The 27,125-nt window shown below is 41.5% G+C and overlaps 5 protein-coding genes across 8 annotated transcripts; 3 read left to right on the forward strand and 2 right to left on the reverse strand.

The window, feature by feature from the left end:
- Positions 1 to 150: 150 nt before the first annotated feature.
- Positions 151 to 1,643, reverse strand: LOC121176955 (probable E3 ubiquitin-protein ligase ARI7). The gene is made up of 4 exons (XM_041031108.1): positions 1,508 to 1,643; positions 1,261 to 1,361; positions 922 to 1,077; positions 151 to 805 (listed from the first exon to the last, which is right to left on the reverse strand). Exons 1-4 carry the CDS (start codon positions 1,629 to 1,631, stop codon positions 350 to 352), a joined length of 837 nt encoding a protein of 278 aa, XP_040887042.1. The 5' UTR covers positions 1,632 to 1,643; the 3' UTR covers positions 151 to 349.
- Positions 1,644 to 3,567: 1,924 nt separating this feature from the next.
- LOC121176951 (probable ubiquitin carboxyl-terminal hydrolase creB) lies at positions 3,568 to 7,595 on the forward strand. Of its 2 annotated transcripts, none has more exons than XM_041031100.1 (12): positions 3,568 to 3,896; positions 3,982 to 4,052; positions 4,154 to 4,256; positions 4,384 to 4,505; positions 4,727 to 4,797; positions 4,909 to 5,037; positions 5,152 to 5,247; positions 5,547 to 5,678; positions 5,766 to 5,894; positions 6,030 to 6,067; positions 6,155 to 6,195; positions 6,301 to 7,595. In XM_041031100.1, the coding sequence occupies exons 2-12, from the start codon at positions 4,022 to 4,024 to the stop codon at positions 7,170 to 7,172; spliced, it is 1,764 nt and encodes a 587-aa protein (XP_040887034.1). In that variant the 5' UTR covers positions 3,568 to 3,896; positions 3,982 to 4,021; the 3' UTR covers positions 7,173 to 7,595. The 2 variants fall into 2 exon arrangements, with proteins under 2 accessions (XP_040887034.1, XP_040887033.1); XM_041031099.1 differs by having other exon boundaries at positions 3,571 to 3,896; positions 3,982 to 4,055.
- Positions 7,596 to 8,347: 752 nt separating this feature from the next.
- LOC121176950 (ubiquitin carboxyl-terminal hydrolase 47-like) lies at positions 8,348 to 12,833 on the forward strand. Of its 2 annotated transcripts, none has more exons than XM_041031097.1 (12): positions 8,348 to 8,522; positions 8,616 to 8,698; positions 8,790 to 8,901; positions 8,989 to 9,110; positions 9,347 to 9,420; positions 9,524 to 9,649; positions 9,919 to 10,014; positions 10,501 to 10,632; positions 10,737 to 10,865; positions 10,998 to 11,035; positions 11,123 to 11,163; positions 11,268 to 12,833. In XM_041031097.1, exons 1-12 carry the CDS (start codon positions 8,386 to 8,388, stop codon positions 12,134 to 12,136), a joined length of 1,959 nt encoding a protein of 652 aa, XP_040887031.1. In that variant the 5' UTR covers positions 8,348 to 8,385; the 3' UTR covers positions 12,137 to 12,833. The 2 variants fall into 2 exon arrangements, with proteins under 2 accessions (XP_040887031.1, XP_040887032.1); XM_041031098.1 differs by having other exon boundaries at positions 8,349 to 8,526.
- Positions 12,834 to 13,689: 856 nt separating this feature from the next.
- oxa1l (OXA1L mitochondrial inner membrane protein) lies at positions 13,690 to 18,615 on the forward strand. Its single transcript, XM_041030937.1, has 11 exons — positions 13,690 to 13,830; positions 14,631 to 14,765; positions 15,016 to 15,120; positions 15,225 to 15,525; positions 15,710 to 15,853; positions 15,963 to 16,048; positions 16,193 to 16,357; positions 16,574 to 16,678; positions 16,790 to 16,952; positions 17,126 to 17,206; positions 18,289 to 18,615. The coding sequence occupies exons 1-11, from the start codon at positions 13,720 to 13,722 to the stop codon at positions 18,408 to 18,410; spliced, it is 1,518 nt and encodes a 505-aa protein (XP_040886871.1). The 5' UTR covers positions 13,690 to 13,719; the 3' UTR covers positions 18,411 to 18,615.
- A 2-nt stretch (positions 18,616 to 18,617) lies between these two features.
- slc7a7 (solute carrier family 7 member 7) lies at positions 18,618 to 27,125 on the reverse strand. 2 transcript variants are annotated; one of them, XM_041030939.1, is made up of 11 exons: positions 26,845 to 27,125; positions 26,089 to 26,139; positions 24,174 to 24,804; positions 21,624 to 21,749; positions 21,338 to 21,482; positions 20,469 to 20,592; positions 20,267 to 20,370; positions 20,053 to 20,149; positions 19,791 to 19,940; positions 19,514 to 19,697; positions 18,618 to 19,404 (listed from the first exon to the last, which is right to left on the reverse strand). In XM_041030939.1, exons 3-11 carry the CDS (start codon positions 24,664 to 24,666, stop codon positions 19,331 to 19,333), a joined length of 1,497 nt encoding a protein of 498 aa, XP_040886873.1. In that variant the 5' UTR covers positions 24,667 to 24,804; positions 26,089 to 26,139; positions 26,845 to 27,125; the 3' UTR covers positions 18,618 to 19,330. The 2 variants fall into 2 exon arrangements, with proteins under 2 accessions (XP_040886873.1, XP_040886872.1); XM_041030938.1 differs by lacking the exon at positions 26,089 to 26,139 and having other exon boundaries at positions 26,845 to 27,124.

Raw genomic sequence — 27,125 nt, forward strand, 5'->3', positions numbered from 1 at the left:
ATTAAAAAGGTGCAAACAAGTAATACATAAATTACTATTTATTGAAATACTAGTCAAATAAGTAGTACTGAAAGGGGGGGGACAACTGCTCTGTCATTCTTTATCTCTGTACAGAACAGAAAGGTGTATTATTTAACCAGGAAAAAAGAATAAAAACAACAAAGTTTTATTAGGAGAACACAGTCTGCTGTGTGTCGGACTCACACAGTCCGACATGAAGACACAGGATTTCAAATCATCAAAATCAGACAAACATGGAAAATACAGCAAAGACACGCTGGTATTACTTGAGAAAAGACATTCTTACATCAAAAACAACCAGAGAACTTAGAGTCTGGTGTCGTTTACATTATTTCTTCTGCCACTCAGGTATAGAGGTCTGTCTAGGGGCAACACCACTGGAGCATTTTGTGAAATAGTCACTTGTTTTCAAACACTCTCTTTTCAGCTTCAGGCACACAAAACAAAACTCCACTTTGCATCGGGGACAGACGATGTTCTTACATCTTGTTTTGTTGTGCTCCGCCAGTGTCCCGCAGGTGGGACAGGCGCGGATGGAGGGACAGCCGGACACATCTTTCACAGACTCGAAGACGATATCTGGACAGGTCTTCAGTATTCTTAACGTGTCGTTGCAGCAGTCGACGTTGTCACAGCGGTCTGACCGTGGGCGTGGACCCTTCCACTCCCTCAGACACTGCCAGCAGAATTCGTAGGTCCGCTTTGTCTTTGTTGAGCACACCGTGCAGCGGACGCTCAGATTGGATTCATTCTTTCTCACCACAGAAGATTTGCATCCAGGACACTGTGATATAGAAGATGGTTTTAATTCCACCATTTTATTAGCAAGCAGAACATATTTAATTTGCAAGTAAGGCTACAGCTAGTGCGTAAATCTCAGAATTTCAGTGAGACACTTACTAATTTGGTATCAAATTTATCCTTGGTGGCATTGAGAGCTATGTTTCTTTCAAAGTAATTCATTTCTTCCGTGGTCAGAAGAGCCATCCGACGAACCTCCGTGTAAGGCCACACTGCTGGACACCCAACCTGGGCACACCTGAATCTGCTTTCACCCTTAATTGAAATATCAAAAAGTAAATCATTCATTAGTATCACAGGTGAGAAACAAGCAGTCACTGATTGGTCTTTTTCACAGCAGACATTTTAACATGTAACAGGTGCTTAAAAACTATTTCAGAGGAAACAGGAATAATACATTTTGCCCTCAGTCACTATTTTTTCTTTATAACGATCTACCTGGTCCAGCTGCCTGCGGCACCAGTTGGTCAGAGACATCGGGGTCACAGCGTGGCCACAGGACATCAGGGCCCTTCGAGACTTGAACCCTTCGCACAAAACTGAGAAAAACACACAGAAACCAAAACCGACTTTATGCGACATGAAACGCGAACGTGTTTTCCCTATACCGTTAAACGTGTGCAAAGTATGATTCAAAGTTATTATAACAAATATAACTTCTTCGGAATATGTGAAAAATACTTACAGTCCAACTCATCTTCTTTATCCGTAAATTTAAGTGTGGAGTCGCGGGGGTTATAACACTTCTCCGGTTTAGCTGACATCTCTGAGATCAGCTTGAGTCGCTCTCTTAGTTCCGTGTGCCACATGTCCACAAGCAACGGTAGTGGGTGCGTCTAACTGTGACAAACTCTTCTGGTTTCATTTCAGTATAGTCAGGACGGGTTTCATGTTAAATCACGTGATTTTTTTCCCGCCTCTGGACACCTCTGGCGAGACTGAGGAACGTGATTTTATTTATTTATTTATTTATTTATTACACCAGCAAAGAGGCATAACATCACCTGTCAGTTACTATCTTCACATGCGCGTGCACCGGCAAAAATAATGTCCCAGATATAATGATGGATTAGTTGTCAGTGCAAACATGCAGAGAAACATACAGGAGTACAGCTTTAACTCTAAAGATGTCTACGACTTATCACCGGCACGCAGGCTGTATAGTTTATGGCCTCTCTATTGCCAATGGAAAAACTCTGACCAAGGGTTCAAAGTTGTGTGTTCAGTACATCATGTCCCGCTTGCATGAGGGTTTTAAAACACCCAACCCACTGACTCGGAAGGTCATTACTTTTACTTTCCTTTTTAAAACTGCGAATGTAATGAATAAAAGACAACAATGACAAAATATGAGACAATAATGAAATGTCCTTAAATAGAAGACGATTACGACCACGAGGAGATTCATTAATATTGTTAGTGTGGGTTAAAAAAACGAAAGTGACAGCCCTCCTGACGTCGGAGCGCGTCCACCGACAAGCAGCAGCGACTTCAGTTGTCATTACCCTCAAGCGAGCGAACCTGTGAGGAGGGCAGAGTTTCCAGCCGCACGGACAAAACGAACAGAAATGAACAGAGTCTGCCAGGTGAGGGTGTTCGGGATTTCTGAGGAGGAGACGACGATCGACCTGTGCAGCACCGAGGAGCAGCTGCAGAAGATGACCGTGCTGGAGCTGAGGCAGAAAATAGCGGCGAGGTTCCCAGGTGAACAGAGACTTCACAGCGTTTGATCAGTTTTATAATAATGATAATATATGTTGTATTTTGGAGGAACGTTCATCTTTAAAGTTAAGATTCTCACATATTTTGAATAGGGCAGGGTGTTGAGGATCTGAGGATGATCTTCACAGACAAGACGCTGGACGATGACTCCAGCGAGCTGTCTCAATACGGAGTCCACCACGGGTGTATTATCCGGCTGGTGGTGCGGGTCCCTGGAGGGTTGACAGCCTGACGGAGAGAGAGGGAGACACCACCACCACCACCACCACCATCCCCATCCCCATCATCATCATCATCATCATCTCCTCGTGCTCCCCCTGCTCTGTGTCATACCTCAAAAATACATTCAGACTTTTATTGCAGTACTGACACCTTGTTTACTGTAAAGATGTTGTTTACAAAATAAAAATCAAATCACCTCCTCCCTGGTTCTTCATCTTCTCTGATTCTTCCTCTCTGTGAGGGTCAGTGGTGTAAAGTAACTAAGTACATTTACTCGAGTACAATTTTGAGGTACTTGCACTCAAGTGTTTCCATTTTACACTATACTTCATACTTCAACTCCAGTACCTTTCAGTGGGAAATATTATAATTTCTAATCATCTACATTTATTTGACAGCTTTGGTTTCTAGTTATTTTTAAGATGAAGATTTTACACAACGGATAAAACAACAAGTTTTATTTTAAATTACAACAGATTGTTAGAAATTGACTCAGTGGTTTCCAACATCTTTGTCTTCTTACAAACAGCAGTATGTAGTCGGGGTCACATGTCAGATGCCTGTGAGTTGTCAAAAGCAAATTGTGATTTCTGCCTCTAAACTTATCAGGTGGATTGATTTCAGTAACTGTTCTGATGATCTCAGGGAAAGAAACCCTTAAAACAGATTTGTGAATCAGAACTTTGTTTTTTCCAGTTTCCTCTCCCATGAATAAGATTTTTATGGTGTCCCTGTTTATAAAACTGTAGATAAATATCAAATAGATAAATAATATATGTTTTCCTTTTGGGAATCTGTGATGTGTAAAAGCGTTACATCTCCTGATCTGAAACGTCCCGGATGTGACACCTGTTTGACCTGACCTCTTTTTGATATTTTGAACTTATTTTACCTCTCTTAACTTATTTCTCATTTGAGTTCACTTTGCTCCTCGTCCGTGCGCAGTCTGCTGATGACAGGCATGCTGAAAATTCCCAAAGGTCGTGAACGCAGCATAGACCTGCGACCAAGTGAAACGGAAAGCGCTGCGAGGTTTATGTGAAGCAGCAGATCTTTCTGTACACGGGTGCAGAGAACGCGTTTTCCAGGATCTGCAGGATCGTCTTATCATGTGAATCTGAAAACTCAAGGTGAGGCTCATGTTCTGTCTCTTCTTCCTTATTTCCTCTCATATTATAATCAGAGACAACAACTTTAACGAATCCTTTTTTAAAGTTGACAGTGGAGCGATTTTCGGCCAATCGAATTACTCACTATGGGTGGCATTGATGATTCGAAGAATGCAGGTAAGATGCGCGTGCCTCTGTAAGGTGGTTTTTCATCCAAAACTGTGTTTTGAAGACTGTTCTGAATTTTACGAGTATTATTATTTATCTCCTTTCAACAGCCAACAAGTACCATGGTTTGAGGAATCAAGGAGCGACGTGTTACTTGAACAGCGTGCTGCAGGTGCTGTTCATGACCAAAGACTTCAGAGAGGCTGTTGAAAGGTTCGTTAGAAAAAAAAACTTTCATGTCATACAATATTTGTCCATATCATTGTTATTAATATATAATATATTAATATATTTTGCACTTTCGTGTCGCTCATGGCCAGTGTGTGTTTATTTTGTACAGTTTCATTTCTGAAAATCCTGAGGCCAAGGGTATTGATCCTGATCTCAAAGCCTTGTTTGCTGCATTAAGGAAAACCATAGCACACACCTTAAAGATCACGAAGGCCCTGGGCATCAACAGAGGTACAGTATGTGTGTTAGCAATTAGACATCAGCATCTTAAAGTAACATCCCTTTTTTTTTTTAAGAACATCCTGTGAACATGGCATCTTATCTTCAGTGTTGTCTGGTGTAAGAAAATACATATTTTAAACCAATAAGCCACTTTCCTACAGTGTGAGTATGGTAACTGTGCCCCTCATGTAAAGAAACGCACATTAAATTTGTGTTCATCACAACCCCAGTGTTTGAACAACGTGATGCTGCCGAGTACTTGGAGAAGATTCTAAATCACACCAGCCCTGAGGCTTCATGGGTAATTATGCAATCATTATGAAATCGAGCTGCCACTACCCTAAGTCAGGGGAATCCATAAGTAAATTCAAATTATACCACTTTAGCAGTCTCTGTGTTTTTGCTTCTTTAGATATTTCAAGGAGTGTTGACACACAAGAACATATGCTGTGCGTGTGAGACAGAGGTAAACACTGATGGGCCGTTTTGGAATCTACCTCTTCCGTTGGTGAAGCCTGACAATGAGGACTACTACAATGTGGTAATGACACAACTGCCAACATTTTTAATTTCGCCCCAAAGCTTTTATAGATTAAACATGCTTTTGCTATGAGCACTCTCCTATATGCTGCCTATATGCTCTCTTATATTTCAGATGGATGGGATTAAAAGGTTTTTCAGACCTTCGAAGGCCACTGGAGACAACCAGCTGTACTGTGACAAGTGTGATGCCAAGGCTGATGCTACTACTGTAAGTTATGAGGAAACACTTCTTATTTCAAGGTGGTAGTAATGGCCAGTAACATTGGGACAGTGTGTGTTCTCCCATTGCATCTGTCCATATCGTGTGGTCAATGTGTTATTAATAGTCCACTTACTCTTGAACTCTGGGGATCCTGTGGGTATGATGCACACTCAGTCCGTGTTAATGATGGGAGTTCCAGCTCTTTTACGAGAGCCAGCTCTCAAAGTGGCTCCTCAGATGCACATATCCTGAATCACGGATGTAGTGAATCATCTCCTTTTATTATATTTGTGTGTTTCAATTAGAAATTTGTAGTAAAGCATCATCCAGAAGTTTTGACTCTGCTGTTGAAGAGATTTAAGTTTGACTTCCGTCGTATGGAAAATGTGAAAATCACGTGCAGTGTGGAGGTTCCCTACACCCTACAGATACCAGAGGTATACTATATATATACACACATTTACTGTTTTATCGTAACTCACTTCCTCGTCTTGACTTCTGTTGTCTTTTCCACTGGTGATCAGAATCAGACATACGAACTGTATGGATATGTGGAGCATTTTGGAAGTCTGAAAGGTGGACACTACACTGCTACAGTCAGGTCCCAGGATGACAATGAATGGTATAACTTCAATGATACGTCTGTCAGACGGGTAAGACTGATCACCTTTTCTTCAGTGTCATTGATCCCAAAGCAGCGATACTTCAACATGTAGTTGTGCATTTACGTGGTAGATGGTGAAAAAAGAATTAATCACGGAGCACCTTGCTATTCCTTTCATCAACAGCTTGATTACAAGCCTTTCCAGGAAGACAACAAAAATAAGTAAGTTTCCATTTGTCTTTTCTCCCTCACCATACATTTGCTGAATGTGAAAATGACCTGGCCTTCTTTTCACATTTCTCCCACTAGATCCGAGACTGCTTATCTCCTTTTCTACAGGAAAAAGACAAGTAAGGCAGCAGCCATTTTCATTAAGCTTACTGAGGTGTAGTTTGAGTGATTGTCCAACACTGATAGTTGGTCAGAATTGATTTTATCTCTGTTTTGCTTCACAGACCAAAAGCCTGCTGCAAACACTTTGACTCCAGACATCGGTGAGGCGTCCACTCCTGAACACCAGGAGGACAAACAGGAACATTACAGCCATAAACCTGAGGCTGACAAAGAGAATGTGGCAGCAGATGTAAAGGTAAAAGAGGACAGCGAAACTGGAGCTAATGAAAGTGAGCAGGCAGCAGGGAGTGGAGAGCTCTTGACCTCTTCTGATTATGAGCGTCAGGACAGTAGAACAGCTGGTGATAGTGAACACAACATGCCAAAGACTGATCAAGAGACAGAGGAGGGACAGAGTTCAGGAGAAGTTAATGGCCTTGTAGAGAATAAGGAAGATGTTGAGACAGAAAAACTGAAAGCTAAGAAAAACATTGACATTCAGCCAAGCAAACCAAATGATCAGGAATGTGAAGGGAAAGTGGAAGAAATGGGAGAGGAGAAAATGGAGTGTAAGGGAGATGGTGAGGGTGCAGCAGATCAGGACAATGGACTATTAAATGTTAGTCAAAACGGACATGAGGATGTTAGTGTGGAGAGACAGATCATAGAACAGGACAAGACAGGAGATAATGAACGAACCCTAAACAGAGACGAGCCTTTTGAGTCAAATGCTGAAAAGGTTGCAGAAGAGTCTGATACACAAACAGGAGATGTGAGTGAACAAATGGGTGAAAATAAGAAGAAAGGCAAGAAACAAAAGAAGAGCAAAAAGAAAAAAGAGAAGAAACAAAAGAAGAGTGAAAAGAAAGAGAAGAAACAAAAGAAGAGTGAAATGAATAAAGACAAGAAACACAAGGAGAAGAAAAAGAAATCGGGTGAGAAATGTTGGACATGTGTCTCTAAGTCGAAAACATTAGATTCAGATTCAGATTGACAGGAAAGGATTAGGATAATGCAAATTGGTATTTTAAAACACTGCATATTGTGGCGATCCACAAAATTCTTGTTTTTTTTCTTTTTAGTTCTTAATACATGCTTTGCAAAATTGTACTGTACTTTGTAGAAATCAGTCGGCAGAATTGGCAGCGCTGTAAAATCTTTTTCCTTGATTTTTAGTAAATGTCATGTATCATCAATTGTCTGAGGACACTGGATTTCAAATATACATGTTATATATATATTTCATTTCTGAGTGTTTTTTAAATTAATGTTAGAGCAATGTAATGGAAGGAATTGAAAGGAAATGTCATAATTGTGTAAAATTATATTGACATGTACTTGAATGTGGTGTAACAATCCTGTAATGTAAGAATCATATAATGAGCTGTTTATCACAGAAATAAACCTCCGAACGTGCCATGAGTTAAATGCTTTTTTATTGGCTGATAACGTGTTAGACTAGAAGTTATCTCAAAAGCTGTTAACTGTTTATTGGGCTTCTTATGGATTATCACCACATTGCCTTATTGCCTTCGGGGGCAGAGTCCGATACTGACTCCCATATTGTCAGTCCGACTCTCACTGGTTTTTTTTTTTTATCCTTTTTTTCCCTACTAGTTTCTCCTCGCTTGAAATAAAATCACGTACACTTCGAGAGAACACTGTGCCATGGAACACATCCTCAGGCCGTAAATACCTGTGCCCCTGACACAAACATCAAACTGAAACTTCCTGAGAGTATTTGCAGATCAGGCTCAGGCGGTTAATTTTGGGATTGTTTTTTTTGGGGTAGAGTTCACTGAGCTTTGAATTTCACTTTCAGTCTATGTCACACATTTACTAGAAGTCACATGACTGAAGCTGGGTGGGGTTCTGAAGTTGAATTTCTTAGCATCATTCATATGACTTTGTCTTTTGTTTTGAACTTGGATTTTGTGGTGATTTTCCATGATTCTTCCATATTAATTACCATGCTACCATAAAAGAACAGACTGATATCAATTCAAAAAGCTGTGCATGCCTGAGTTGTCGCATAAACAGTGCACAGTTAGGGTTAGGGTTCAGACATTAAAATCTTGAGAACTCTTAATGCCAGCCTTTATGTGTGTTTTTTTTTTTTAATAATTAAGTGGATTTACGTCCATAGATAAGAAAAGCAGTAACTGCCATTCGCAGCTCATGTGCGCGAAGCAAACACTGGGCGAATCATGTCAGCAGGCGTGGCATCAAGTAAAAATGAAAGTGTCCTGGCGTTTATGCTCAAGGCAGACGTCCTGCCGTTACTGACGCAACAATACACAACGGACTTTCCAGTTATCGGTGGACTTGTCTTTAACCCGCTTCTGAAGGTAAGTACATACATGTTTATCCTTCTGTCCTGCATTTGCTTTTGCCTTCTTCTGGTCCGGTGCATGAATTAGTAGAACATCTGTTGCAGTGGAGGATCCCCGCGCGGACTGAGAATTAAAGGAATCAAAATGAGCTATCGGCGATTTTACTACGATACCTATAAGTATCCAGGTAAGACAAAGCTGCTGTTAGGTCAGTTTATTTGTCATCCACAGTGATGGTATAATGACAGTTCTGCAATTTGCATTCTTTATGATCAAAGCCGAGTCAGCAGAAAGGTACCATGGCTTGATCAACCAAGGAGCGACGTGTTACTTGAACAGTGTGCTGCAGGTTCTGTTCATGACCAAAGACTTCAGAGAGGCCGTGAAAAGGTTAAGCCACGCTTTTTTGTCACATAGTGTTTTGTCTTTCTTTGTTTAAACTGAATTGAGGCTACAGTTTCTCTTCATTCTGTGCAGGCACACCAAGAAAAACCATGACTCTGAGTCCATTGACCATCATCTTACAACCTTGTTTGATGACTTGAGCAAACGCACAACTCATACATTTAACATCACAAGGATGCTGGGCATCAGCAGAGGTAAACAATCCCTACACTCACACGACACACCACACTAAGTTGCCAGTGTTATTTAGTACACCAGTTGTGTAATTGTTTTGAAGGATGTCATTTGTGGTATCACAGGCTAAATAATAGAAATACCTCTCTGTATAATGTAATGCGGGGAGGCGTCAATGAACCAGGGTGGTCAATGTGGTCATTGTACCCTCCAGAGAAAGAAAAACATGTTTTATTTCTGTTCCTCCCACACACAGAGTATATACAACAGGATGCTGCTGAGTGCCTTGAGAAGATTCTGGGTAGTCTGACCAGTACTGAGGCATCACAGGTATAGACTTAAGTATTAAATATAACAAGTATCTCTGCAGCTGTAGGATCTTTAAGTGCAATGAAACACAGTGTTTGCAGTCTCTGTGTTGTTGTACTTGCAGCTATTCCAAGGACAGCTGATACACAAGAACACATGCTCCTCGTGTGGCAAAGAGACAAAAACCCATGATCCATTTTGGAGTCTAACCCTTGAACTGGTGGAATCTGACAAAAAGGCCTACACTGTGGTAAGGACAGATATCTTCCAGTCTGCCATGTTTAACAGATTCAGTCTTTGCCAGGATAAATTAATTATATTAATTAACTTGAATTTGAGATGTCGGGTCTTGGGAAATATTTTATATATTCAGTGAAACTTATAACCCCCGAGACATCATTGTTAGTATACACTGTTTATAGGAGTGTGTGAAAATAATCTGTTCAGCTTATCTGTTTGGCAAAATCAGGAACAAGAGACATTCAATGTATTTCCTGACAGCCTTCCTTTGTTTTTCAGATGGACGGCCTTGAGAAGTATTTCAGACCAAAAGAAATCAAGGGACCAAATCAGATGTACTGTGACAGCTGTGACGCCAAAGCTGACTCTACTACTGTACGTTATGAGTAACCATGTTTTTGATCTGTATGAAATAGACTGAGTTTATACTGTTACATTTTATGGTTACGATGATGATGATAATATCACACTACAGCATCTGATAATCACTGTTTCTAATGCATCATGGAACACTGCATATCACATTTTGCAGTAAACGTATAGTCATGGTACAAATAAAACTGGCTAAACTGATTGATGTTGCATCTAGGCGAATTAATTATTACTAAGCCTTACAGCTATACCAGCAAAAAATCAGCCACAACTTAAACTGAAAGCCTGAAAAATAAAACGTGACTCGCTCAAATTAAAACTAATTAAATTAAATTTCTTTAATCTTTCTGACATAAGGCACACACTGTCTAAAAAGGAAGCATATACTGTCATCTTGCAGTAACTGTTTTTGCATTCATTGCATTTCTTTATTGCTCAAACCAAGCTGCCAGTAGGCACTGTCTCATTGTATCTGTGTGTTTCAATTAGGAATTTGTAGTAAAGCATCATCCAGAAATTCTGACTCTGCTGTTGAAGAGATTTAAGTTTGACTTCCGTCGCAGGGAAAATGTGAAAATCAAAAGCAGTGTGGTGGTTCCCTACACCCTACAGATATCAGAGGTATATATGTAGTGTGTGTGTGTGTGTGTTTGACAATTTTATCATAACTCGTTATTTTTTACTTCCTCGTCTTGACTTCTGTTGTCTTTTCCACTGGTGATCAGCATCAGACATATGAACTGTATGGATATGTGGAGCACTATGGAAGTCTGAAAGGTGGACACTACACTGCTACAGTCAGGTCCCAGGACGACAATGAATGGTATAACTTCAATGATACCTTTGTCAGACAGGTAAGACTGATCACCTTTTCTTCAGCGTCACTGATCCCAAAGCAGCAATACTTCAACATGTAGTTGTGCATTTACGTGGTAGATGGTGAAAAAAGAATTAATCACAGAGCACCTTGCTATTCCTTTCAACAGCTTGATTACAAGCATTTCCAGCTGGATAACAATGAGAAGTAAGTTTCCATTTGTCTTTTCTCCCTCACCATACATTTGCTGAATGTGAAAATGACCTGGCCTTCTTTTCACATTTCTCCCACTAGATCCCACACTGCTTATCTCCTTTTCTACAGGAAAAAGACAAGTAAGGCGGCAGCCATTTTCATTAAGCTTACTGAAGTGTAGTTTGAGTGATTGTCCAACACTGATAGTTGGTCAGAATTGATTTTATCTCCGTTTTGCTCACAGTCCAAAAGCCTGCTGCAAACACTTTGACTCCAGACATCGGTGAGGCGTCCACTCCTGAACACCAGGAGGACAAACAGGAACATTACAGCCTTGAACGTGAGGCTGACAAAGTGAACCTGGCAGCATATGTAAAGGTAAAAGAGGACGGCGAAACTGGAGCTAATGAAAGTGAGAAGGCAGCAGGGAGTGGAGACTCTTCTGATTATGAGCGTCAGGACAATAGAACAGCTGGTGATAGTGAACACAGCACAGCAAAGACTGATCAGGAGCGTCAACGACTAAACAGTAACTGTTCATGTAGAGAAAATGAGGAAGAGACAGAGGAGGGACAGTGTTCAGGAGGAGGTCATGGCCATGTGGACAATGAGGAAGATGATCAGACGGTAAAAGGGACAGCTGAGAAATACGAGCGGTGGCCTCAGGACAATAAAAGAGGTGGTGGCATTCATCCAAGCAAACAAAATGATCAGGGGTGGGAAAAGCAAATGAAAAGCAAGTCAAGAAATAATTATCCAAGGGAGTCTTCTGTGGAAACAGAGAGGGAAGACAGAAGGGACAGAAGGAGAGACGATAAACATACAGACCGGAGAGGCAGGTGGGACAGACATGGTGGCATGAATGTAGAGGATTGGAACAATGGACTGCCAAATGTTAGTCAGTGGAGACATCAGACAGGCAGAGATTTTGGTGTGGACAGGCAGTCCAGAGACAAGGTAGAGACAGGACATAATGAACATACTCGAAATAGAGACAGCAGGGATGTTAGACACGGATCAGAATATACAGTGGGAAGTCCCAGCCAATCAGAGAGGGCAGTTCTGAAAGTCCATATTCGTGCTAAAAGTCATTCGACCACAGGAACACAGTAACAAAAAAATCACTGGGATAGAAGAAACAGATAATGAGAAAAAATTAGTTCTTCATGACTTGCATGTCATGTGGGGATTCTTGTATTATCTTAGTTCTTAAAACACGCTTTGCAAACTTGTACTGTACTTGTCAGAAATCAGTCAACAATACTGGCAGTGCTATAAAATTTATTGGGATTAATAAAATATATGTATCTGTCCAGCTATAAATCTTCATGTCATGTTGATCCACAGGGTTCTTGTATTTTGTTTTAGATCAGTTAGTAATCAGACTGTGTGCACAGAACTGCAAAAAAACCCCCCAACATATTTTAGCTTAGATTTTTTTTTGTTTTTTTGTTTTGTGTGTTTTTTTATATCACATTTTCAGTTTTTTTTGTTGATGTAAAATGTGACACTTTCCTGTTTACCATACAATTGTTTCTGTGTAATGAAAATGTAAAATGTTTAATGAGAGAGAGAGGGTTGTTTTATGTTAAATTACTGATCAACTGCATCGGTTTGTAATAGAAAGTAGGGCAATGAAAATAACTTCAGTGACATTTACAGTTCATACAGTTGGAGACGTATTGACGTATTTTATATTAAGAATTTATTGTTGAATTGTTCAGAGAAACATGAATAGTGCTGAATATCACATGTAAAATGGTTTCAGATAAAAGTTTGTTTGAAGAAATAAAATTCAAATGTAAACTCACTACAAGTAAATACACACAATCTGGTACTGACACTGAGTCATTACATTATTCATCCACAACCTCACCATCAATGTCTCAATCTGTCTCTCACATGTGTTTTTCTTTGTCCTGCTGCTCACCTTGTGATTGCAGTATATCACATATAATTTGAAAGAACACTTTGTGCCAGGACATATATCTCTGAGATATGAGTTACACTTCCTTTAACTCAAACACCCATGAGTCAGAGAGACTCGTGGGAGGCACTAACCCTCCACCCTGCTGTAAATGAAGTGGCCATAAATTCAACTGTGTTATTTAACTGTCAAAGTGCACTGAGATTTTATCTTCATTTTCAGTCACACATTTACGGGAATTCACATGATGTCTGGGCAGTCAGATCTGGTTTTTCCCTCTAATCTGTTTCTTGTCTAATTGTATTTTTTAATGGTGCTGGATACATCACCTGCTCTTAATGGCTAATTTCAATTGGGGTTAATTTTTTATCATTTTACAAATCTGTATTGGTATAACAGAATCTTTCTGAATAGTCATATTGCTGCCAGCAATGTATTGTGTATTTGAATTTAAATGAACTATGCAGAATGATGCACAATGAAATTCTGCAGTGAGAAATTACACAAAATAAAATGTAAAGTACATTTTTGAAATATAGTAGTAGGAAATGTACTTATTTCACTACAAGTAAATACACTACAAGGGCATTTAGTGTGTCTAGATGGATACAATAGAAACAGGCAAAGCGAAACTGGATTCTATTTCAGGGGAATAACGCTACATGTCAGCCCCAATACACAAAAACAAACACCCGCCACGGGCGAACTCGAATTGAGAAGAATTGACTCCTCACGCTTTCCGTAGTATGTCATCATCTTCCCTGTAGACATGGCTGCCATCAGGAGCGGGGTGACTCCGGTCAGCCTAGCAAAATGTTTCCTGAGACAGACTGGAAAACCGAGCCGAGGCAGCCATCCGCTTTCAGAGATTCGGGGCCACGTAGGTCTTCTTTACTCTTCCATGTCTGTTACTGTATCCCTGCATCTTAAATAAAGAGGGCGACAGCGACTTTCTCCGGCTAACTCGCTAGCCAGTTAGCATCCTCGTTGCACAGTTACGCGAGCATGCCTTCTGTGTGACTTTGACAGTAACAGCCTCTCTGGAAAAGACAGATGTTTAATGTAACTGATAAATCACCGGGCTTTTAAACCAGAACAGCGTGGGTAGTTTAGTTAGAGGCACCGAAACACGTGCTAAAGACCTCCAGGACATTATCATGCTTCACCTGTGCCACAACATTTCTCCTGGAGTGAAGACACTAGTGTTGCTCTGCCACACGCTTCGCTGTGGTTTAATGGTTGGGATGGGTTTACACCTTAACGAGTGTCCATTAGAAATTTGCTAGTTTTGTGAATGAAGAGATTTCAAGATTTCTCGCACAAAACAAACATCTTAAAAACATGTTAATAAAATGTTCTTGCAGAATCAGGTGTAACCTGGAAAGTGTTGAGAAGTAAAGTTGAGAAATAAATGTAGTACTTCACGCACTGTAAGTGTGGTAGGTTTGTCAGAAAAGGCTTCATAGGCTGATTGTTTCTGCTTTAGTCAGGTTCAACTTAGAGTACAGCTCCAGTTTAAACCCCTGAGAGTCCCAGTTTAGCTGAACCCATTGTAAACTACTGCCAAGATCATCAGATGCTGTGTATCACATCAACAATGCCAATATTTGTGATCAGGTTGTTGTTTATTGTTTTGAGTGTACACCCAGCTGACACTCTGACCTTCTGGTTTCCAAACAGCGGTTGCTTCAGAGGTCCCATCTGCACACAGTGTTTGAGTGTCGCAGTCCTGCCACCAGGACTCTGCTGGGCCGCAAACAGCATGGGAAGTTCCTCTGGGTGAACGCCGTGGCAGTCAGACACAACAGCTCGCAGGTGAGTTGGCACACAGGTGATTAGGCTTAAAACAAAGCTGCTGTTGTCTGAGTTTTCATGTTTCCATGAATGGCAGGTCTGCAGGATCAAAGTCAGGTCACAAGTTGTAAAGTTCAGTAATCCAGCAAATGAAATGCCTGACAAATCAAGATACTTTATCATATAGATGTATTTTATTGGTCTAATTTGTTACATTCCTCCTAAAATTGATACTGATATAACAATACTGAATTTATATTGATATTTCCAGGTTCCACCTGAGGATGGATCAATGGCAGCTCCAGTGGTGGAGTCCTCTCCTGTCCCTCTGTCCACTGACCACACCCCTATCTTTGCACAACCAGTCGCTGAACAGGTGGCTGACACTACATCTGAAATGAAATCATCTGTCTAAGACCCTCTACAGGGAGTTACCGTCTAACTTGAATAATGTGATTCCATTTTCACTGATAATTTCAGATACCAGTTGAAACCATTTCTGTGACAGTACCAGTAGCAGACATCTCCCCTCCTCCTCCAGTCTTGGATTCCTCCCCTGAGCTTGTGCCCGCTGATCCCACCACTATTTTAACACAGCAAGTCATAGAGCAGGTGGCTGATGCTGCACCGACGGCAGTGGAGGTCCTGCAAGCTGCATCCACAGAACCCACTTTAGCCGAGCTGGGATTGGCCGCTCACACACCTGTGGGACTGATCCAGAACTTGTTAGAGTTCATTCACATCGACCTCGGTTTGCCCTGGTGGGGGGCCATCGTTGCAGGTAAGCACGGCTAAACGAAAACCTTTAAGTCAACGAATAAAAAATCTGGCGTTCTGGGGAAGTAGTCAAGGCAGATTGCCTCAACAGCTGACAACATACAAACAATGGGTGTTGAATTTCCTGTGTCCTTTTTCATTATCTTCTTCTTCTTTTCTGTCTCTATTAATCTTTCACTCTGACACAGGAACAGTGCTGGCTCGTCTGGCTGTGTTTCCAGTCATTGTGAAGGGCCAGAGAGAGGCAGCCAAGCTGAACAATGTGCTTCCTCAGATAACCAAACTCACCAACAGGATGACAGAGGCCAAACAGAGTGGAAACAAATTTGAATGTAAATTTTCATTCTTTTCTTTCCATTGTCTTTGCTGCCATAATTCAGATGTGTATGTCTGTGGGTCCAGTCTGACCAACTTGCCATGGCTGTTGTTTTCATGTCGCAGTTGCCAAAGCCTACACTGACCTGAACATGTTCCAGAAGAAGCATGATGTGAATCCTCTCCGTGGCTTCCTGGTTCCTTTGGTGCAGGTCAGTTTATCTGTTCTGTTTTTTTTTTCTTAATACTTAATTTAAAACCTTTGTGCAGTTATGTAAGTTAAGATGTGCAGATTTGTTCGCTGTTTTCACCATTTTGGTCTGGTTTTTATATCCGTTAATAATCCGTTCCCTCAGGCACCAGTCTTCGTCTCTTTCTTCATCGCACTGAGGAAGATGGCCTATCTGCCAGTGCCCAGCATGCAGACAGGAGGTGCGCTCTGGTTTCTGGACCTGACGGCAGCAGACCCTTTTTATATTCTACCATTAGCCGTCACAGGAACCATGTTCTTTATCTTGGAGGTGAGGTAACTTTTACTCGACTCTTCAGAAAGAAATAAAGGACATAGTAACAGTAAAACACCATTAACCCTGTTAATCTGTATTTTTCAATGCTAAAAAAAAAATAGAGACACCATCAGACTGACAGAATTTGCATTCGTTGTTGTTGTGATCTTGTTATAAACTCTTAGAGCTTCTCATTGATAATCAGCACATTTGTTGTTTTTTCTCTTGCAGTTGGGTGCAGAGTCTGGTATTGATAACCCCAATCTGAGGGCTATGAAGACTGTGTTCAGGATCATGCCGTTAATCATCCTCCCCCTCACTATCAACTTCCCCACGGTCAGTCTCTCATTCACTCACATCGGTTCTTGTTCTATGGGTTCAACCTCTGCTGCTGCAGATTCTGTGCGTTCATTGTCTAAAATTCATTTCTTCTCAAACTAACTCCAGGCGGTGTTTACCTATTGGCTGACCTCTAACTGCTTCTCCCTGGGTCAAGTCGCCCTGCTCAGACACCCTTTGGTCAGAGAGAGGCTGAGGATCCCTGAGAGGATCAAACACCCCGACTCCGCTATGCCCCAGAATGATGGCTTCATCGCGAGCATGAAGAAGGGTTGGTGTTATAAACATTAAACTAAAACATCAGGACATTTGAGGGGTTTGTGTTTGATAGTAATTGTAAGCCATAAATGCATTCATTGTTTGATTCACTATAAAAAAAAGAAAAAAAAGAAATTGCAACATTTTCTGTCATTGCACATGTTGTAACTCTGTGTGGGTTTCCAGGCTGGAAGAACGCTCAGCTGGCTCAACAGCTGGAAGAGAGAGAAAGGAGGATCAAAGATCATCTGGACCTCGCTGCTAAAGGTCAGTCCCCAAACCACTTTAGCAGCTGTAAATATATATATATATATTTTTTTTAAAAAAACACGGGTAACAATATTTAGCAAGGTAATATGCGGTAAAGAAATGAGATTTCTTCAGGATTCAAAGAGCAAGGCGTCCTTTATGATGACTTGACTTTGAAGTCCAGGAAGGGAGCTCCACCTTGTGGCCGTAGCCAGTTAATGCTGCAGTGACACTTGTAAAAACTCTATTGTTGTTTTGCTGTTGAGCCTTTTACACTGGTGTATGAGCAAGTAAATACTGAATTCAGTGTAATGATCAAATGCAAACCTGCTTCTAAAAATACATCTTTTTAACCATGTGATTTATGTGATTGTTTGGTGAAAAAGAATTCAAAGAACGTTTCTTGCTGGATATTCACTTTGTTCTTAGATAAGTTAAAGTGTGAGTAAACAGACGCTGGGACAGAATTTGCATTTTGAGTTCTGCTGCAGCTACAGTCTCAGTCCTGTGTTGACTCTGATATGAATCTTTCGCGAAATTGAGATTCATCCATTGACATCAATTTGAAATCCTGGAGGATTAAACAGAAATACATTTTTGCTGAATTTGCTGCAAATGCTGTGAGTATCTCACTATTGTTGTTGTTGTTTTTTTGTTATTGCATTTAAGTCCAGTACTGAAATTATTGGTCGAATAGTTCATCCCCACATTAACTGTTAAGAAATGTTTTAGTTCCACTGTCTCAGATGTGAGTATTTTTCTCATATGACCATTAAGTAAATATCTCTTTTGTATTGTTTCACTCTGTGTTGTAGAACAAATAATGAATCATATTTGAGAAGATAATTTGTGGATTAATTGATTGTGGAAATATTAATTACTTGCAGCCTTGCACCAGACAAATGTTTTATGTCCAAGAGACCACGTATTGAGACTCCACCAATGTTTATAAAATCTACTTACACATCCTGAATATTAGATGGAGCTGCGGGCAGGATTATTTCTCTGCTGCCTGTTAATGCCTTTTAACACCTCACTTTAGTCACTGTACTACCTTCAGTTTATTGTTTCTAGAAATCTTTGTCCATTTTTCTCTACAGGTCCACTGAGGCAGACTTTTACCCACAATCCTCTCCAGCCAACCCCTCCCATGGCTGCTGCATCAACCAAAGGCAAGCGAGCTCATGGCAAAGAGAAGCCATGGAAGGACACTGTTGTATAAAGCTGACTGGCTCGTAGCTTGATAATATTATGACTTATGTACATATTTATGGATGGAGGAGCGGACAGGCTGGGAAAGGGTTGTGATAGTGTATGTATTATTCTAATTAAAATGTAAAATCTGCCTCAAAACAGCCATTCTGATCGGGACATTGTTTTTATATTTGAGTGCAAATCCATGAGGAATGAAAGAAACTGAAGTTGTTCATGTTGTCCACAAGTAATTTTATTATAAATACGTGTTTGCAGCTCAACTATCTCAAACTTTCTTTTAACAGCCCATATTTGAATCAGACACTTCAGAAAAAAATGACTTACTTTGTGTAAAAATAGCCCTTTACTTCACTAGACCTCACAGATGACAGTATAAAACTTTATATGAACTTTGTCCTCCACAGCGAATGTGGAGTTAACATATTCTAATCTCTTACTGCTTTTTATTTTTGCGAATGATTTATATTATTGTTATTGTTATTATTAATAATAACAACAATAATAATAATGATTCCAAGGCTGTTTCTATGGTCAGCAGTGCTTTCAGTGTCAGGGATGTTCTTCTGTCCACTTAGAAACTATCTAACCATATTAATTTGCCACCCTCCAGTGTGATCAAAAAGGTATTACATAGATTGAATTTCACACAAAATACTTTTCTTGACATATTAATTAAATAATTCTCTACTGTTCAGTAATAGAGACAGGTGTTGATTTCTTCAGGAGTGCATTAAAATGTTCTCTCTGAAGTCGCAGTCAGCTACAGTGAAATCTTGCCACCATACATCCGGGGACCTTCATAAGCTCCAGCCCGAATGTCCGTCCATCGAGGCCGTGCGGCGGCAGCAACTGGCCACGATAAGTTCAGACTGAGCCTCTATGTTTGTGCGTCGTCCGTATACGGCAGGGTGTATAAACCGAACATCTCTACTCTGCCTTGTCGTCGTCCATTTCAGTCAGAACAGAGTAGCACACCTTTTGAATCAGCAGGCCAGATTTAGCTGAAAGAGGTGGAGACAGGAGAAAGGTTAGAGCAACTTGTTTATCTGTTGTTGACCTGATGAAATAGAAAACAATGGGAATAATAATAACGATGAAAAAGTCGCTTACCAATGAAGCGCCTTAGCCACAGTGGCCTTTTACTGGCCGGAGTGTAGCAGCACAGGAAGTAAACGGGCACTCCTGACAGGGCGATGGCGATGCCGATTAGGGAGTTGATGGTGTCACTGTAGAGCGGCACAACCACCAGGAAGACGGTGAGGAGACAGAAAATGATGGGGTAGAAGAGACTGAGCTGTGAGAGGTAGAGAGAAGGGAGAGGTGCAATGATGAATCACCACATCAAAAATCACCTCATCAAAAATAATAAAATATGTAACTGAGTTACCTTTAGGGGTCTTTTCCTGTCTGGCTGCTTCCAGCGCAGGTACAGTTGCCCCAAAATGGACAGACCCACAAAGAACCAGTAGCTGAAACTGTAGTAGTTTATCAACCTGAAGACATCTTCTACGCACAGGTATATCAGAGCCATGACGCCCTGCAGAGACATGAGGGACGAAACGTGGGAATTAATGTAAAAACATAATCCTTGGCAGCTAAATGAAACATTTGGAAAACAGGAAACAAAAGGATGATTATGCATAACTAACGTTGAAGAGCAGGGCAGGGATGGGAGTGTAGCGGTGAACATGGATCATGCACAGGTAGTCCGGCAAGTGGCCCTCTCTGGAGCCCACGAAGAACAGCCTTTAAAGACACAAAAATATGCAATGGGGAGTGGTGATGAGTGATGTTGATGGGACAAGGGACAGTGAGTGGGGTTCTGCTAAAACAGGGATGAAGTGAATAGGCAGAGTTGCTCACCTGGAGGAGGCCAGGATGGAGGCGTTGAGTCCTCCAAAGCAGGAGAGAGCCACGGCGAAGGGAATAGTCCAGTTCATCACGCCAAACACCTGGTCTGCAAATGTCTGGAGAGAAAAGACAGATGAATCTTAAACAAAAGGTGCGCTTGATGAGTATTAAGATAAAGGAAGATGGTGATTTGTCAAAGATTATAGGAGCTTACCACAGCTACAGCATCACTGTCTAAGATTGAGTTGATGGGGAGGATTGTATAGTAAGCCACGTTGGTCAGAATGTAGATCACAGTCACTATGGGCATGGAAATAGCAATAGCCAGTGGCAGGTTCCTGTAATTCACACAAAGAAACAGCAGAGGGAAGCAAAACAGATGAGATACGGAGGCTGATTTTTAAACAGGAGAGAAGGATGAAGCGGTTCATCAAGAGTCTCCTGGTCAAGAGCTGATGGACCCCGTGGTTTCAGGGAAGGATTGGGATAAGGTGGGGGCCTTTGTCACTTAATCTGCCTGGGAATTCTGGGAGAGGCTTGTGATCCAATCACATGTGTAGTCTTGCTTCATTTGATCAGTGCTGTGTGAATCACAGCAAAAGGCTCAAACACACACACACACGCCCACACATAGTTTCAGTGTGGTTTTCAAAAGAAACATCACAACAAACCGTTTCACGCTCTGCTTTTCTTTGCTCTTTATTTCTGTGTGTTGTTTACTACTTCACAACGTTGTTTCTTCTTAACTGACAATTCAGGAGGACAATGCAACAGTTGCTGATCACAGCAGAGCAGGCAACATGTCTCCTGCAACTTTAAATTTGTTGATAATACATTGGAAAGCAAGCGTTTTCTTTGGAATTACAGGAATTATCTCATAGGATTAACTGTAGTAAGTGTATAAGACTAAGGATGATGTTTGTGCATCCATGTTTTTTTTAAATGTCTGAGGTTTATGGATGGCAGTGGCGGTTTGTCAGTTGGTACACCACTTTGGTCAACTATTAGAGGGATTGGTATGAAATTTGCTTGCTAGCATGGCTGTAGACTCTTAGTCTTGTCTTTATCTCCTGGCCCCCTTACCTCTCTGGGTTTTTTATCTCCTCTGTGACAAAGTTGAGGGTGTCCCATCCAGAGTAGGAGAACAGAGCTGAGTACAGAGCCAGAGCAATGTCCCCTGGGTCCTGAGATGAGCCATCGAAAAGGCCCTCGAAGTTCTGAGTGTGACCTGGAAAATACCAAAACAAGTAGCTAATTATTGTTAAATTACTTGTCTAAGAGTGTTTTAATGTGTTTTAATAATGTTAAAAATGTAGGATGCCAGGGATGTTGTAAGGCCAAAGATAAGAGTCAGTGATAGAGTCAGCACCTTGTCCGATCTTCACCAGGCCAGTGATGATGACAGCAATGAGAGCGATGACTTTGGCATAGGTAAAGAAGTCCTGGACCCTGGTGCCCCACTTCACATATGCACAGTTCACAAAGGTCAGCAAACCTGTGAGAGAAGAACCACAGTAAGATCATAAATACCCATTTATTACTTATACACACAAACACACAGAAACGAAGCGTTGCTCTGTAAACGGAGTGTGTGCCAGCATGTTTCCGTGTGAGAGTATGGCTGTTTTAAGGAAACGCTGCTGCTGACTCAAGCAGACTGGCCTGTTGTTTGTCAGACGAGGAAACAGCTGAGTGCAGCACATACAACCTCACACACACACACGCACAGGGCCACACAGGTACACTCATGGAAGTGAGACTAACTTTAAAAGCTACAAACGAGACTTGTGAAACCACCAGTGATCTGATGAGCTTGTCATTTGCTGTGATTGTGGTGATTTGTGACCATTTCCGCTTCTTGACCCACCGTCTGAGTTACTGACAGGGAAAGTGATCTCAGCTGCTACTTTTTATTGCACTCCCTCGCTTTGAGCAGCATTGATGTTCTTGGAAAACATGTTTTTGTGCTTCTAACTGTGACTTATCTTTCTCTGGCCTCTTATCAGCACGTGATCCCTCCTGGTTCATAAATCGCAAGATAGTAGCCACAGGATGTCTGCACATTTTTAATCATCTTGTTGTTAAGGATAAACGTTGAGCTCCATATACATTACACTTCTTTTAGTGGTTTATTTCTCTTGTTTCTGTTTTTTAAAAAAATGATGAAAGTATTCACGGTTGTGTAAATCTTCCTCCTGACTCTACAAGTCTTGTAATCACTGATTAAACAAATTCACCTGAAAACAAGCTGAGTGGACATATTTTACCTACAATAGAGATTGCACTTATCACTCCACATTGACCTCCACATCACCCAGACATTTAAAGAAGAGACCAAAACAGAAATACACCACTGCCCTCTCCTCTACATTGACCACCGAAATGCCTCCAACCGCAGTAAAGGGAGGCGAATCATAACACTATCATCTTCCACCACACTGACAGGTAGAGGATCATAACAAGTCTGCTCCCAACAGGACGCCTGGTCAAACACAACAAAACACAATGCCTCAGACGGAGGTGACCAGCAATGAGCTATGGAGAGGGAGACTGTGCCACACAGAAAGCAGAGGCGTGGTGTGTTGACAGTGAAAGGTTAGAAGGGTGGGAGGTGTGAGATCGGGTTTAGGAGGCTGGCTGACTGGTAGTGGAGGTCAAATATGGTCCAGATGTGAGATGAAATGGAAATCTTTTAAAACTCATTCACCTGTTCACTAACTGCGAATATTCACTGTAATTCAGTGAGTGAAAGATGAGATTGCAAGGTCGTGTCATGTGACAGTGTGGAAGCCCATTTCTGCCATGAAAAGGAAAAAAGTGCTTGACCTGGTAAAAATTAAAAACACTTTTTTCTTGGCATAAATGGGCCTTTGTAGAAACTGGGCAAACTTCTATCGAAGCCTAACCCTCAGATGTTTTCTTGTGAGAGCTTCTACCTAAAACTAAGAAAAGAAAATAACAATAACAATAACAATAACAGAATGACCAAAAGCTGATTCTAGAGAGTGAGAGGAAGCAGGTTTAGTCTGGTTTTAAACTTCACTCTTGTGCTGAGCTGTCAGTCGCCTGTTAGCCTCTCAGGTCAGAGTCTCCGTGCGGTGAGGACTTTACCTCACAGCTATCAGCTCTCACAGCCCTCTCATCTGAGCAATGCTTATCACCAAGTGTGTGTGCGCGTGCATGCCTTTCAGGGGAGGGGGTGAATGAATGAGTAATATTTATTGCAAATGAGCACTATCTGTTCTGATACTGCCTTAACAAGCTCTCTGTCTTCCCTTCTTCTTGTTTTTCTGTCTGGTTGCCTGAGTGTTGGTATTTCTTTGCCTCTAAAGTTGTGCTCAGTTGCCTTGGGGAGCAGTGTTGTGAATTTCTTATTAGTTTGATTAATTCAATTGTCAGCTTAGCTCTGTGTCAGTGCCACTGTGTTTTAGTTACCCCAGCAATTTGGGCCGCATCCATACAGAAAGGTTACCTCTACATTTATGAAGAGTTTCTTGCTGTTCCCAGATCAAAAAAAAAAAAAAAAAGCTGTGACCAAAGTCCACATGTACAAGACGCAAGGGTGGGATTACTGAATCACTGCTCTGAGATTGAGTAAAATGGCTTTTCCCCTCACTCTTCCAAAGTTTTTGGGTTGCTCAGTTCCTCTTTCATGTGATATCACAGAGTCTCTCTGCTGCAGACCTGCTGAGCTCAGCTGTGGTGTCACCATTTTTCACTTCTCTAGTCTCTAAAGCTCACATGCTTTGTCCAAGATGTGAAACCAACAGTGGCTATGACAGACATCATCATTGTATATCTGACTCTATACATCACCTGCTCATACACTGACTCCTCCATCTGTTTTGTCTCTCATTCTTTCACACATATCACACACAATCACCAGATACAGATTCACACACTCCAGTTGCGTACTTACATATACAAGCAGCAGCCAGCAGCCTGTTGGCCAGGTATGGAGCTATACAGGTGGGGAAAATGGGCTGCACCATGTAGTTGGAGAATGTGATGGCTATGACAGCCTGGCTGGTTGGCTCGATGATCAGCAGCGACGTCCACAGGCGGATGAAGGCCAGGAAACCCCCAAAAGCTTCCAGGATGTAAGCGTAGGAGGCCCCTGACTTGGTGATGGTGGTCCCTAGCTCAGCGTAGCACAGGGCCCCGAACACAGAGAAGATCCCACCAACGGTCCATACCACCAGTGATAGACCGTAGGAGGCGCTGTGGATGAGGACGCCCTTAGGTGAGACGAAGATTCCTGAGCCGATCATGTTGCCCACGATCAGGCAGACCCCGTTCAGGAGGGAGATCTCCTTCTTCAGTTTCATAGACTCTTGAGAGGCCTCAGCCTTCACAGATGGAGGGCCACCATTCGTCGCCTCTTGTGTTGGGGCAGGGGTGTAGGATGCCATTGTTCGAGTTTTGATAGTTTATTTTGTCAAGTGGGAAGTGTGGAACTGTCTTATGTACAAGGTTTCAGTGACAAACGAAGAGTTTTTCGTCTTCAAGTGAGACTTTTCCCTAAGTTATCTATGATCATCTCCTGCCATCTGTGGAGGCAACACAAAAGGTCATGTTAGTGATGCTGTTACCATGGAGAATGATTTGTTGTAGCACGCGTATAGCAAATAATTGTGTTGTTTCGATCCTGTCCAAATCTAGCCATACAAAAACATATTTGCATACCACAGGTGCTAATGTAGGAACAAACAGAATACGACTCAAGCGTGGACACTGTTGGATTTGAGAGCAGTTTTGTGGATTGGAGAGCCATTAGGCCACACAGCAAATGGCCTTTTAAGGTTGAGTGTATTGACAGAGTGAGAGGGAGCGGAGCAAACACGCTGCATGCCTAAAAACACCGGTTCTTCATTAGTAACCATAAGCTAAGAAAGAATTGCTGACTGTGACACACATTTTGACTCATAGCCACTCAGCCACCAATCCACACACACACACACATGAAGAGTTTGAGTGTCAGCATAGTGGCTGATCACATGTTTTCCAAAGTTCATAAGCCTCAGCATGTATGGAGTTTGATGATGTGACAGACACGTTAGGCAGAATGTTCATTCATCTTTCTGCGTGACTGGCTTTGATAACTCAGTGTCACTGACATGATCCAACTTTCCACAATCTAATGTACAGACACACAAACTTAAATTTGATTAACTGTTAAAGGGGTTTTGATTGAGAAACGGTGCCTCGTCAAGGCCAAATTTGTAGTGGTATTACCTGAGGGTTTTTTTTTTCAACAAATGTTGCAAAACTGCTGAAATGAAATGTGTGTTCCCTTCAAAAACACACATTTTTTAGCTGAAAAGACAATTAATTAAAGAGCCAGAATATATTTAGTTACAGAGTGATCTGTAGGCTTTCTTACCTATTAGTTATAATGACTAAAAAAAAAACTTTCAACCAAATATATTTGGGTTTTAACACAGGTGACTTTTCACCTTCAAATCACCAAACATGTCCTCCGAGCTCCTCAAGGCTTTCTTGATGAGCTCAGCCACACATGAGATTGATCAAACAACTAAGAACAGTGACTTAGATTGTAGAAAAATGGAGCTTAGAACCACAGAAATGCTGAAGAATGGTTTAGATAGGAAGAACAATGATGTGCTTGGATGTAAAAATTGATCCCAAGATGGTAAACAGAAGACATCAAATAAGCAACTCAGTGGCAGAGATACAGGGGAGAGTCAGGCAGAGAAAGGATCATCAAAGTGAGAGAGATATCCTGATATCAACATGCACGAGAACATATAGTACTGTAGATTTAAGATTTCGGACAAAAGAAGAAGTTAAGAGTGACCGAAACTTTCAGATACCTTGAGGCAACAGCAGCAGCAGATCAGCACGTGCGTTGATGAAGGAAGTGACTACAAAAGTGCAAAGGAGAGAGGGACAGTAGATTGAGTGTTCCCTGCATGTGATCAAACGCGTGCCGGAGACACTTAGGAGGCGAGGCTCTTACAGAAAGAGAGTGCAAGGTCCAAAAGCTGCTGATAAGTAGTGCTTCATGAGTTACACAAGGTTACATCCTGGATCCAGAAAATCCTCTCCAATAAAGTGTATAGTGTTAGTGACATGATTCAGCTCAATTTTTATGGATTAACAAAATACAGATCAACCAAACTAACCTTCTATTACCGTGAAGATTTTGTTTTTTTTTTTTATGGGAGGTAATTAGAATTAGATCTGAAAGATGATACTGAGATATCAAGGGAGGAATCACCTGGATGAAGGATGTCTGTCTCCTACCTTACATTTACCACTAAAAGATGGGTATTCTGATTTGTCACTTCTTTCTCCTGAAATGATAATAAGGCAAAACCTAAAAGACCTCGGATCAAATCGAGTGAGAGCACTTGATTTGATTTCAGGGATGCGATTTTGCATACAATGCTAAAAGATGTCCAGATACACGTTACAGGTTAATAAATGACATACATGGTCGAGCCTGTATTGTAAACTAGGCTACAGCTATCCTCTGTGATTGGTTCATCTATACGAATCACCAGGAAAAGCAGTGTTGAATAGGCACAGTAATGCACAAGCAGCTGTTCTGGGGGTGCAGGGCTCACCTTCCTCTCCAGAAGCCTGTCAGCTCAGTCTGGGTCCTCTTGGATGTCCAAAACGCGCAGCAGCAGTGTCAGTCTTCACAGATCACATACACACAAATGTGTGATTCCAAATGATTTATTCACCTGTCCTCGCCGGTTCGCCCTCTCATTATTCTTGCTCTCTGTTCCTCTCAGTATTAAGCCTCTTGGTTTGTCTTCCTCCTCTCTCTCGCAGCTGTTTCCTCTTGTTTTGACTTTGCCGTGTTCCTCTGCGCTCCTCAGCTGATGCACTAGTGGCTAGT

This window comes from Toxotes jaculatrix, chromosome 23 (genome assembly GCF_017976425.1).
Source record: "Toxotes jaculatrix isolate fToxJac2 chromosome 23, fToxJac2.pri, whole genome shotgun sequence".
NCBI classification, from domain to species: Eukaryota; Metazoa; Chordata; class Actinopteri; family Toxotidae; genus Toxotes; species Toxotes jaculatrix.